The following is a 12,534-nucleotide window of genomic DNA, read 5'->3' on the forward strand; positions in this document are numbered from 1 at the left end:
TCTTTATGAATAAAAGAGGAGCTCATGGACGAACAATAGGAATCATAACAGCTTCCTCCTCATGTCTGCTGGCGTCCACGGAGCCGTGAGACACAAACAAAGAGTTTCATCGTTTTCGTATCTTCAGAACCACCGATGGAAAGTAACAAACCTTCACTTGAGTTTTGTCTTTTCTATTTCTACTCCGCTTCATTTCTCTGAACCTTTCTACACACAAACCATGTTACCAGTTGAATATGATGTGTAAACTATGAGGTTGTGTTATTCAGTAAACTTCCCAACAGTTTATATAAGAACAGCTTAAACTAATGTAATCACAGAGAGTTCATGTGAAACTATGTTTATGGTTTTATTCTCCTTAAAACAATGTGCTGGTTCCAGATGTAATGATGTTAAAGTTTGGACTAAACAAACATTGCTGAGGGCTCTGGGTAATTGTATATAATCTAATGATATATATAGATATAGATATATATATCTATATCTATATCGTATGCAGTCGCATTAACAGCAGATAGACTAAGTTAGAGACTAGCTGGTTAGCATTAGCATTTAGCAGCTAAAGAGGTGGTGGAGACCAGAAACAGAGCAAACAGAGAGAATACTGTACTGATACTCATCAGGTGACACAAACACAAAGACGCTAATGAATCATCATGTCGCTCGCTCACTGCAGGAAACAAGCAACTGTTTGCTAAAAAGTTCAACATTTACATTTAATACAGTGATAATATATAAATGTTGTTTTTATGACTTGTTCTGTTTTAACTGTTTTCTGAACATTGAAGCTGCTTCGTGATAGTTTCATTCATGGTCTTGTGTTCTTCGTACGAAGCATCCAAACAGCGTCTGTGTTTAATTAGAGCTTTACTGATGCAGTCGGTTCTGGACCCGACCTCCTCCGTCCTGCCCGCCGGCCTTCAATCAGTTAACCGAGCTGGCTTCCAGACGTCTATGTAAACACGTCTGTGCTCCTGTTTTTTTGGGATTTGTTTTCATTAGTTTGGTCGATGTTAACGCGGTCCAATGATGAGATCCACATCTTTACACGGTGTGTGAAACAAAGCTCTCTTCTCATGCTGTCCAGTTGGATTTGTGGTCAAACACTCTGTGGCAACTTTGTGATTTACTGGAAACGTTCTTTATCTTGGCCGAGTGGTCGCTCCGGATGTGTTTGGACTCCTCCGGCCGTTCAGAATGTGCCGAACGACGACCGGTTAGACGGCCAACCGGTCCAACGATCCCTAAAACCGTATCGGACGCCTTTGGACGTGCGGTTTCTTTCTGAGTCGGCAGCGAGTTCAGAATAAAGACTTTAGTCACAGAGCTGGAGGCCGGTCGATCCTCACAGACCTCTGAAGGGCTGGCGATAGAGAAAGGTCAACAAAGCCGGCGCTCTCTCCGGGACCCGGGTCATTCGTTTAGATTGGCACATGAGAACGTGATTCTGGACTCTGGTGGGTCTTCAGATCTGATCTGAATAGTTAAACAGTAACTGAACTCTCGAACATGGAAATAAATATCAAGCCTTTTTCAACCAAGCAGAGAAATTAAGCCAAAAACTGTAGTTCCTCAAATGGCCTCTTGAGGCCCCGAAGAGAGAGCCGGTTCACGTAGACCTCAATGTTTAAATGTTCATCGTTACAGGAGTTCTCTCTATATAATATTCTCCTTCGTGAGTAAATGATTGTTGAGTATTTTGACTTGTGATCACGGGGAATATAAATGTAAAATAATTAGCATTCATGTGCACTTATGGAACAAACAGTGAGTTCCTCCTCAGTGACTGTGACTCTATAGAGGACCGTCCAGAGTCTTCAGAACTAGCTGGGACCCGTCAGATAAACAGAAACATGCTTGGTGGCTCCTGGCGTCACCTGAGGGCCCCGAGCAGCTTTTTAAGCTCCGGTAGAGTCCCAACAGATCCACACGGGGCCTTCAGGTTCTCTGTCATTACCGCTTCACTTTCATCTCCTCCGTGCTGCTCGGGGGATCCTGAACCTCAAAGCCTCCTGCGGACATGAATGCAGTGAATGTGGACCTCCAGTAATGACTTCCAGCTCCATCTTTAGGTAACAAGCATTTCCTGTCTGCCCGAGGACCAGATCCCTGTGATCCTGACTCTGTCACTGTGAAGTCCTTTTAATGGATTCATCTGTCTGTTACAGTCAGAAGGCAAACCTCCAGTTCTGCAGAGTGAATCCAAAGCTTCATGTGTTAAAGCTGCATTCTCTCTAGTGTCCACCAGGGGGCGACTCCTCTGGTTGTATAGAAGTCTATGAGAAAATGACTCTACTTCTCTCTTGATTTATTACTAAAATACATTTTAAAAAATTCAAATAAAATCACTATTTCCGAGATTCAAGTCGTAAATTTTGGAGAAAAATCTTTTATTCTCTGAGAGAAACTGCCAGAATTTTTTTTATACGAATTAAATCACAAATTTACGATAAATCCAAAAGAAAATACCAGTTAATGGTGAAGGACTTTAAGACTCGAAACGCTTAATACAGTCAGACAAGTTCTCAGCAAATTAAACATGAAGGAATAAAGACATTTCTCATTGAATCACTTAATTAACACACAATTTAATCTCAGATTTAGGTCAAGACAATTAACCTCAATGTTACTGTGAAGTTTTGCTACATTAGCAAAAGAACAGGTCCAGTGAAACAGTCCATACATGTAGTGAAGTTCATTAGGGCTGACCTAGTTCTGGAGAGAGAGGGGGGGCAGAGAGGGGCCTGGATGTGGTCTTCAGGGGGTCCCTGCTAGGGATTATGGGGGATTTACTGTTGAAGAGGCCTCGATGAGCTGAGACTGTGTTGGTCTAGATGAAGCAACACTTTATCGTTTAGAAAATGAAAGTCAGAGGAATAAACAAACATTTTAGCTGCTTTGACGGCTGGAAAGTTCGGGAGAAGTCGATGTTTATGTCGACTTGTAAATCAAATGGTGTTAGAAAGGAGACACGTCGGGTATTAAGAGTTATAAGTAACCTCTACAAATCTTTGTACACATCTAAAACCCGTAAAGGAAAAGATGGCGGTCTTTGATCAATATGGAAAAAGTCAAAAGTGACCCGAATGTTTACCTCCAATCTTAACAATAGAAACCTGAAGTCCTGCTCATCGTACGTCCACCAAAAGCTCAGAAATGCTAACGTGCTCAGAATGACAATGCTAACACATGCTAACCGCATGCTGATGTTTAACAGGTGAGTTTTAGAGTGTTAGCATGCTAGCATTAGCTAATTAGCAAATAAACAAAGTCATTGTCTTTAGTTCTGTAGATATTTGGTCACAAATGTTGACCTGATGGTGGCGCTAGACGAAAAGTCAGAGGATCAACAAAGTCAGTGGGGTTCATCCTCTGGGGATCAGGAACGTCCGTCTAAACTTTCACCACAATCCGTCAAAGAGCTGTTGAGAGATTTCAGTCTGGACCGAAGTGACGACGACAGAATGTTTGCAAGAGCTAAACGCTCAGAGTGGATGTTGCGCAATCCAGTAAACAGAAAGACAACAGCCGGACCCCCGCTCAGATCCTCCCAAATTGGATCCAGGAGACTTCAGTGAATGAAGCCTCTGTGTTGTGTTATGAGGCGCACGCACACGCACACGCACACGCACACACGCACACACACACACACACACACACACACACACACACACACTCCTGTGGATGAAGCTTGTTGGGGTAGATTGTGTAATCAGCCTCAGTGAGCTGGCAGTGAGCAGCTGTCTGGCTGCAGCTTCACTTTGCCTCCATGAGAGAGGAGGAGATGGGGGGGGGGTCCACCTCCAGGAGCCCCCCCCCTCCACACACACACACACACACATTCTTATTTACTCTATAATCCACTTTTATCCAACCCGGGAGTCGCTGGAGCTAACACTACTCTACTCCACATGAGCGCAGAAGAAGAAGAGTCTGTTTGTCTGTTACTCAAAGCAGCAAAACATGAAAGAACACAAACTAAAGCAGGAATCACAGCTTCAGGTTCCTCTAGTGTCCACCAGGGGGCGACTCCTCTGGTTGTATAGAAGTCTATGAGAAAATGACTCTACTTCTCTCTTGATTTATTACCTCAGTAAACATTGTAAACATGAGTTTATGGTCTCAATCTTCTTCAATACAGTAGAGAGACAAAGTAACGCTGTAAGTAAACTTTATTTATTTAAAGTTTCTTAAATACATATTCAGTATTTTCTTGTGTATTAGAGAACGAGGTTTGCGGACTGGACTCAAAGAGCCGAGGAGTTCCCAGAAACCTTTGCATCATCAGTGACGTAAGACACTCTCCAGGGGAACACACACACACACACACACACACACACACACACACACCCCTTCCTTGAAAGAATCTGGTCTCTGACGTGTTCGTGTTCTCAGATCTCAGAGCGTGAACAGATTTATTGATCGGACACGTTAACGTTCTGTCCTCTACTGGGACAAAGACGCATCGTCACATTAACGTTTGTGTTTCCACTGAAGAGAAACAAGAGAAGAACGAGATGAACGGAGAACATGAAGATGACGTCACTCCTTCACTCATTTATATACGTTTTAGTTTCTACACATCTGTAAATATCGTTTCTTTCTTTCTTGAACTATAAGTTACAAGAGAAGCAACATTTCTTTAACTTTGATCTTCCTCTGCGACCCTGAACGCATCATGAAGCAACATCATCATCATCATCCTCTCTGAGACGATGAAGCTGCTTCATCACCTTCATCATCCTCTCTGAGACGATGAGGCCTCCAACATCTTTTCATCAGTTTCTTTCTTTAAGGAAACAAACAGCTGAATGTGAACCAGACGACTCGTCTTCATCATCATCTTCATCGTGTTGAAGCAGTGCTGCTCCCGAGTGGCCGAGTCTCCTCATTACAGCCGTTTGGTCTCGTTCATCTGAGGAACGATGTTATTTTAGTTTGATGAGAGAAACTAAATGATCTGATAATTATTGAACAAAGTAACGCCGTAAAGAAACAGAAGAAAAACTTTATTAACAGTTTCTCTTCAACAGACAAAGAGTCAGAGAGCGAGCGGCGTTCAGTCCGTGTGTTCGAGTCCAGCTGAGATCAGAACTTCACCACTTTGGTCGGTTTGGGTTTGGGCTTCTTCAGCGGGACGTGAACGTCTTCGTGGTCGGCGCTCATGTTGTTGGACAGCCAGGGAACCGTCACCGAGTTAGCTGGAGGGAGACGAAGAGTTCAACTAAACACATCACAGCGAGGAAGACTCTGGTACGAAGGCGTAGAATAAAACAAAGAAACGACACGAAAAGAAGATCTAATAACACGATCACGTCGACCGTCACCTCCTCGCTGTAGCGTTAGCTAGCTCAGTGATGCTAACCAGTTAGCATAATAACTTTATTCATAAAGAAAGAAAATCAACAAATACAAATCACAGAAAAACAAGTGATTTAAAATGAGTATTAAATCATAATATATTTTATTTCATTATTAAATGTTAGACTCACTTGCAGTCTGATGTTCGGGACAATCCTTCTGAAAATGTTCCACTGAACCACAAACACGACAAGAACCTCCTGCAGAAACACGTCAAATCTATGAATATACATGTATTTCTGTATTTAAATGTGTTTATGATGAACATCGGTGTTTGAACCTTGGGCGTAGAGGCCTTTGGGATTGTCTGGACAGCCTCGGGACACGTGTCCGGTCTGACCGCAGATGAAGCACTTAGCGTACGGATGTTCTCCTGAAAACAAGAGGAGCGTTATGAATATTTAGATATTAGTTATGAATATGAATCAAACAGACGTCTTCATGTCGAGTCTCCGCGGGGGGTTCCTCACCCAGAGCCGGGTCCACTTTGGCTCTGCACTTGTGGATCTCGTGCTCGGTGGAGCCGCAGCGGTAGCAGATGCCTCGGCCCATCTCCTCGTCGGCCTCGGCCTCCGGACAGTCGGCCAATCCGTGACCGGGCTTCCTGCAGTTAAAGCACAGCTGCAGGGAGGGAAGGAGACAAGGAGACGAGGAGGCATCAGAGCCTGTAAACAAGGACTCAAGTGATTCATGTAAAATGTATAAAATGATGACATCGTGTTCATCACGCACCATGTTGCTCTTCTTGTCGTTCTGCCTCTTCACCCGTCGGTCCTCTCTCCTCCGGTCTTTCTTCAGAGCCGTCTCCACCTCCTCCCGGAGCTCCCGTCCTCCCGCGCCCCCCCGAGGCAGCGGCCGTCCGCTCTGCTGGAGGAACTCCAGGAAGCCGTTCACGTCCTCGCCCACGTAGTCCTTCTTGGGACGGTTTGGTTTCTTCACAGCCGATCCTCCGGGATGAGTCCCTCTCAGGTGGTCCCTCTGATGGTCCCTCTGGGGTCCATGTCTAGAGCCGCCTGAATGGTGACCTCCTCCTCCTCCTCCTCCTCCTCCTCCAGCAGCTGCTCCTCCTCCTCCTCCTCCTCCTCCTCTCAGCTGAGTCCATGGAGTGGCCTCCGCTGGCTTGTGTTTGTGGACGTTATTGGCTCTCGCCCACCTCGTCATGACGGAACCGTCTGAAGTTTAAAGAGGAAAAAAGGTTTCAGGAGGAATAATTCACAGAAACATTTCTGTTAGCTGCGTTAGCACAGAATAACTCGATGAGCGTTACTGAAACTGTTGAATCCAAACGTCGTTAGGAGAAATTATTTTACGGAAAAACAGCAAAAAAAATACTTTGTTGACATTTGTATTAGCATGTAAAGCTAGCAGCTAAGCTAACGACACAGAGCGTTATCTTACGTTTTGAGCTAAAAGTAGCATTTCGCCACTCGTGAGCTAACTTATTATAACAACATAGTTAGAATGAGAATTTCTTATTGAATATGTCGTTTAAAAAATACTATTATAAGTTCAGAAACAACGTTACCTCGAGAGAGTTACAGCCCATGTGATTGTATTTTTACCGGAAGTGATCGGTCTTCTTCTTCGTCTTCTTCTTTGTTTTTATTATCGGATCACAAACCATCAGAAGAGCTCCACACCGCCCCCTGCTGCCTGTTCATGTGAACGATAACATGTTTTAATGCTTCAACTTGTGAACAATATATAAATATAAATATAAATGCAATTATTTCTGGACTGTTTGTCATTTGTCATTACATTTGTCATTACATTTAAATATATAGATAATTACCAAAGTGACCGGTATCAAGATTCATGAAAACAAAAATATTAAACATGTTAATGCTATAAAGTAAGTGGTATTTAAATCTGAATATTGGTGAGATATTAAATTGCTTATAAGATTCAAATTAATAAGTAAGTTATTCATTTTGATATGCGCAATAAATACAGAAAAGCAGCCGTTAAAAATGGCATTTAATGATGTTAAATCTCAGGCTGTAATTGTATTTTAAAAAAGAGAATAAGAGAGAAAGTGTGAGACAGGAGGATTGTGAGACAGGAGTGTGAGACAGGAGTGTGAGACAGGAGGAGAGTGAGACAGGAGTGTGAGACAGGAGGAGAGTGAGACAGGAGGAGAGTGAGACAGGAGCTCGTTAACCGCTCACAGGTGATGTTACTTAAGGAGACTGAGGCAGCAGAGCGCTTCACTGGTTCTGCTCTGTGAGGAACATGCTGCTCCTCCTCATCCTCGCTGCTCTTCTCTTTGTTCAACATGGTGAGAAATCGACACGTTTGTTTCACTTTCTGGTAGAAAAAGTGTGAAACATGTTGTGTCCTCTGTTTGTTCTCTAGTGGCCTCCGGTCCTCTACGGGGAGAACGAGAAGGTACGTTAGTCTGACTGAAGCTCCAGCAACATGTTCACGGTGATGAGATACGAGCTGTTCTCTGTATCGATGTGTTTACAGCAGCTCTGGACGACTCGCTCATCAAAGCAGAGCGTTACATGAAGGCCAACCCAGAGACTCTAGCAGGTCGGTGTTTAAAACGGTCATATTTGAAAAGAACGGTTGAACAAAGAAGAAAAAGTCTGTTTATGATCTTAATGTTTGTGTTTTCCTTCGCGGCGTTTTAAACAGAGCTGATGGAGGCGGAGCTCGCCGTGATGGAGGGAGACATGGTTCTGTTTGTGAGTAACAGCAGTGCTCCACAAAAACACTACATTTCCCATCATGCCACACTGTCGTAACGGCAGATTTTAAGAGTTTTAGAACATACTTCACTGTTTTAAATGATGAACTAAAAGCACCATCAGATGTAATGAATGCTGTTGATCAGAAGAACCCAAAGAGAGATGTTCTCGTTTTATGACTCGCAAATGTAACGTTTTGGTTCAAAGACTTGAATGAACCAGCAGAGTGTTTAAACTCTGGATGATTTAGTGGAGGGGCCTGTTGGGCAAAGGTCAGGGGCCAAAAGTGTCTGGGGCCCCTCAGGCCTTCATCCTACATGTCAGAGAGAGACGACCAACCAGGAAGAGACTGAAGGAGGCTCAGGGAGACTTAAAACAATCCCAAAGACTCACAACGCTCAAACGTTCTTTACATAAGTGTGTGTTAACTGTTGGACCCCACAGAGCGACAGGAACGCGGTGGGAACCGTTTGGCCCACGAGAGCGATCCCGTACGCCGTCAGCCCAGAGTTAGGTGAGCAGCCTTCAGACCGCCGCTCCGCGTTTCTACTAGTCTCCGATCTTTATTCTAACGTTGTGTATTTATTTTACTTGCAGTCGGTCGGACGGCCGACATCGTCTCCGCTATGGCGATGGTGTCCGAACAAACCTGTCTGTCGTTCCCCAAGAGAACCTCTGAGAGCAGCTTCCTGCACTTCAAGCTCAGCAGCGGGTACGAGACGTCTTAGTGCTGCAGAACGAGTGCACCGATACAAACGTGTTCAGGTAACATGGAAACGTTTCGTCTTTGTGCATCGACTGACCCTTTCCAGGTGTGCGTCGTACGTCGGCTTCGGCGGCGGCGAGCAAGTCCTGTTCATCGGCCCCGAGTGCATTGTGGGTAACATCGTCCACGAGATTCTTCACGCTCTGGGCTTCCACCACGAACACACGAGGATGGACCGCGACACGTACATCACAGTCCTGTTCCCCAACATCATGCAGGGTAAGAGTTTCTGCTTAAAACGGCTCAGAAATCCTGGAAAAGAAGCGCTGCAGAAGAATCGTCATGTTTTTAGGTTTTCTTTAATATAAAAGTAATCCAGTGATGGTTGTCTGCAGTTTAACAATATACACAAACAGGAGCTAATGATGTCAAAATAAATTTTAAAAACCGCTCAAAATAGATCACAAGAAAAACTGAACCAAATAAAGTTTTAAGCTGCGTTGAAGACAACTTGGAAGTTTAAAATCTACTTCCTCCTAAAAGTACAAAGAGCTCAACTCAACGTCTCAGATCCATTTTTAAAAACCTTTTTTAGCCGCCTATCAAACACAGGAAGCTCACGTTATACATCAACAGAGTTGTCTGCAAATGCAGAATGACAGAAATACCTATAAGCCCAGAGTGCTTTTCCGACCCACAATCCTTTGCACAGCAGATATATGATCGGGGGGGGGGGGGGGGGGGGTCTTGTAAATGGCGACGTGGTCCACGGCTGAATGCATCCTGCAGGAAACCGTAGTAGACTTCATGAGCTGTAGTGTCCTAAAGTAAAAGGTATGAGACGCGTGCGTTTCGTACTCAACCCTGATTGGCTGCAAACTAGTTGTGATGTCACAAATCCTGCAGGTAACGTTCCTCTTTCAGCAGAGAGGTAAAACACATTTCTGAGTGAATTATGTATTATTATTATTATAATACTGATGTGTTTCAGGGATGGAGAAAAACTTCCAGAGAGTACCAGGCGTGACGTTTGACCTCGGTTACGACATGAACTCCATCCTTCACTACGGGAGGTAACGTGATCGTGAAGATGAGTTATTGATGTAAATGTTTTATGAAGATGAGTTATTGATGTAAATGTTTTTTGTGCGTCAGTGGGTTTTTTTCAGCCAACGGTTTACGCACCATCGTCCTGAGCCAGTACGTGAAGAACATGGGTCAGCGGGTGGACATGGGGCAGAGGGTGAAGATGTCAGAGATGGACGTCCAGAAAGTTCGCCGCCTCTACAGCTGTGGTACTCGACATGTGTACTTGACATCGTGGCACCTTGAGAGGCATTGATACACGAGGCCTCAGTAACTCTTTGTTCTCATCTCTCGCCAGAGTCTCCAAAAACTGTGAAGGAAAGCGTCGCCGGGAAGGAGACGATGGACGATGCGACGAACGGCACGAGTTCTGATCAGAGTCCTTCATCGCTGCAGCAGCTGAATTCCACCACCAGAGGGCAGAACAACACCAGTTATTAATAAATAAAGCATCAAAACTCATCTGTGGTTATCTACATGAGTTATTACGAGCAACCACGATTATTTTGTATCTTTAATCTATAATAAAATGGTTCATAAATGTGTTTTGTTTGTCCAGACGGTTCAAAACTCCAAATATTCAGTTTCAGACATCAAGAGGATAAAACCAACGTGTGTTCATGTCGCTCACTGTGAATGAAACGCGTCATGCATTCAGCTCAACATCATGTTAACGCTCAAAACAAATGTCCTAAAAACATTTCATATGCTTTCTTTTTTTAGAAAGTTGTGAAACAAAGAAAATACTCAAATGAGTTGAAAGAATTATGATTTTTGTGGAGTCACATGTTTTGGTTTGTGTGACTCACTACGTAAAGAGTACTTTCACTGATGAATACTGATTCATTTGTACATTTAATACTTTATCTATCTGGTATAAACTGACGTTTCACTTCTTTCAGCTTCACGGTTTGATTTCTTGTGTCGGGTTTAAATGTCAGAGCAGCAAACTGATATTTACAGATAACTGGGATTCCATTTCATTCTTCTGAAAGTCAAAGGAAAAACACATTTACTGACTTTTCTTTGAATAAATTAAAGTAAAAAACTGACAAAGGGATAAAAGGTTAAACCGTGACCCTCCTGAAATAAGTTTAAAGGATAAAAACGTCCCCATTAAAACCATTACAGCATAAAATCATACATTCTACTATATCAGACATAAAATCTAGAGATAATACATGTTCTTAGTGTCCACTAGAGGCATCACTGCTATATTATAGAGATAATACACGTTATTCTCTTAGTGTCCACTAGAGGCATCACTGCTATATTATGGAGATAATACACGTTATTCTCTTAGTGTCCACTAGAGGCATCACTGCTATATTATGGAGATAATACACGTTATTCTCTTAGTGTCCACTAGAGGCATCACTGCTGTATTATAGAGATACTACATTCGGGTGAACCAGTGACCGTGTTAACTGGTGACTCTCGTGCTCGCTCGTAGCGACGGCAACAGATCTCGTAGGTTTTCTTGTGAAAGTCTTCAATCTATTTTAAATATCCGTGTTTATTATCTAAACGTTGAGTCACTACGAGCTAACGCAGGCGGCTGAGAGTCACCAGTTAACACGGTCACTGGTTAACCCGAAACACCCGTATTCAGAAAACCAGACATTTATATTCTGGTTTTAATTTTAGTTAAACGTTTAAAGCTTCTAACTCGTCTGGATGACAAAACGATACTCAGGAGTTATTTTACTTGAGTATTTTTGTTCGTGACATTAATTATTTTTATTATAGAGCAACAATTCTGTCATTTAGTACAATTTTAAAAAGTGCTATATAAGTATTATTATCATTATTATTATATATGTTAATTAAAGTCCTGCATTTTAAGTTGTTCAGAACAATTTACTTATACAAGTTAAAAACATTATAAAAAGTTTGTTATAAAGTGTGATATGAATTATTTTGATAATCAATTGATCTTTTAAAACAATAAAAAAATATTGACGATATTTTAGAAAAGTGCTCTATACCCAAATAAAGGACATTATTATTATTATTGATAATATAATATATTAATCATTTTTATTAATGTCTTATTTTAAAGCCTTAAGTAAAAGTCCTGCATTTTAAGTTGTTCTCTAATTATGAAAGTTCAAAACATTATGAAAAATGTTTGTTATAAAGTAAAGTAAAGAAACTAAAATCTAAAATCTTCAGTTTCCTGTGAACGTCAGAAGAAACGCAGTGAATCCTCACGTGCACCAGAGCGCGTTTCATTGGTTTGTTTTTTCTACATAAATAACTTTATTGATTATTGGAGCTGCTGTCGATCCACTAATCGATTACAATCAATAACAATAAGCTGCGCGTGTAAATACAAATGTAAAGTTACGTTAGTCCTCGTGTTTAGATGAGATGAAGTCAGACTGTAGAAGAAGAAGCTGCGCGTAAAAAGGAGAAAGGCGCGTACTCGTTTATCCGGTAACGTCCGCATCGGTTCCTCCTCGTCTTCCCTCAGAGCCCGGAGAGGAGCGCTGCACGCGGATACGACCTCCTCCCGTTAACCGGACCGGTTTACGTTCCTCCGGGGATCTCAGCGGGCTCTCGGTCCCGGGTTTGTCCGACAAACAGTTCATCATCACCGGATACTTTCAGTCCCGATTCTGCAAAGAAAAGCAACTTTTAAAGTTGTTTATCACGCGGAGAGACGCAGCTGGAGGATCTTTTTAT

The 12,534-nt window shown here is 42.6% G+C and overlaps 1 protein-coding gene across 1 annotated transcript; it reads right to left on the reverse strand.

Moving 5' to 3' along the window:
* Nucleotides 1–4,990: 4,990 nt before the first annotated feature.
* zcchc9 (zinc finger, CCHC domain containing 9) lies at nt 4,991–6,936 on the reverse strand. Its single transcript, XM_079179228.1, has 6 exons — nt 6,887–6,936; nt 6,094–6,533; nt 5,832–5,982; nt 5,642–5,734; nt 5,493–5,561; nt 4,991–5,201 (listed from the first exon to the last, which is right to left on the reverse strand). The coding sequence occupies exons 2-6, from the start codon at nt 6,520–6,522 to the stop codon at nt 5,089–5,091; spliced, it is 855 nt and encodes a 284-aa protein (XP_079035354.1). The 5' UTR covers nt 6,523–6,533; nt 6,887–6,936; the 3' UTR covers nt 4,991–5,088.
* Between the last annotated feature and the right edge of the window lie 5,598 nt (nt 6,937–12,534).

The sequence above is a fragment of the Pholis gunnellus genome (assembly GCF_910591455.1).
Source record: "Pholis gunnellus genome assembly, chromosome: 18".
In the NCBI taxonomy this organism is placed as follows: domain Eukaryota; kingdom Metazoa; phylum Chordata; class Actinopteri; order Perciformes; family Pholidae; genus Pholis; species Pholis gunnellus.

What these genes read in the sequence shown, in the direction of transcription:
- zcchc9 (XM_079179228.1), bottom strand. Translation starts at nt 6,522, where the DNA reads ATGACGAGGTGGGCGAGAGCCAATAACGTCCACAAACACAAGCCAGCG. An exon ending in CAAAGTGGACCCGGCTCTGG is followed by an intron (nt 5,735 to 5,831) that starts GTGAGGAACCCC and finishes TCTTGTTTTCAG; the next exon opens with GAGAACATCCGTACGCTAAG. An exon ending in CAAAGGCCTCTACGCCCAAG is followed by an intron (nt 5,562 to 5,641) that starts GTTCAAACACCG and finishes GTGTTTCTGCAG; the next exon opens with GAGGTTCTTGTCGTGTTTGT.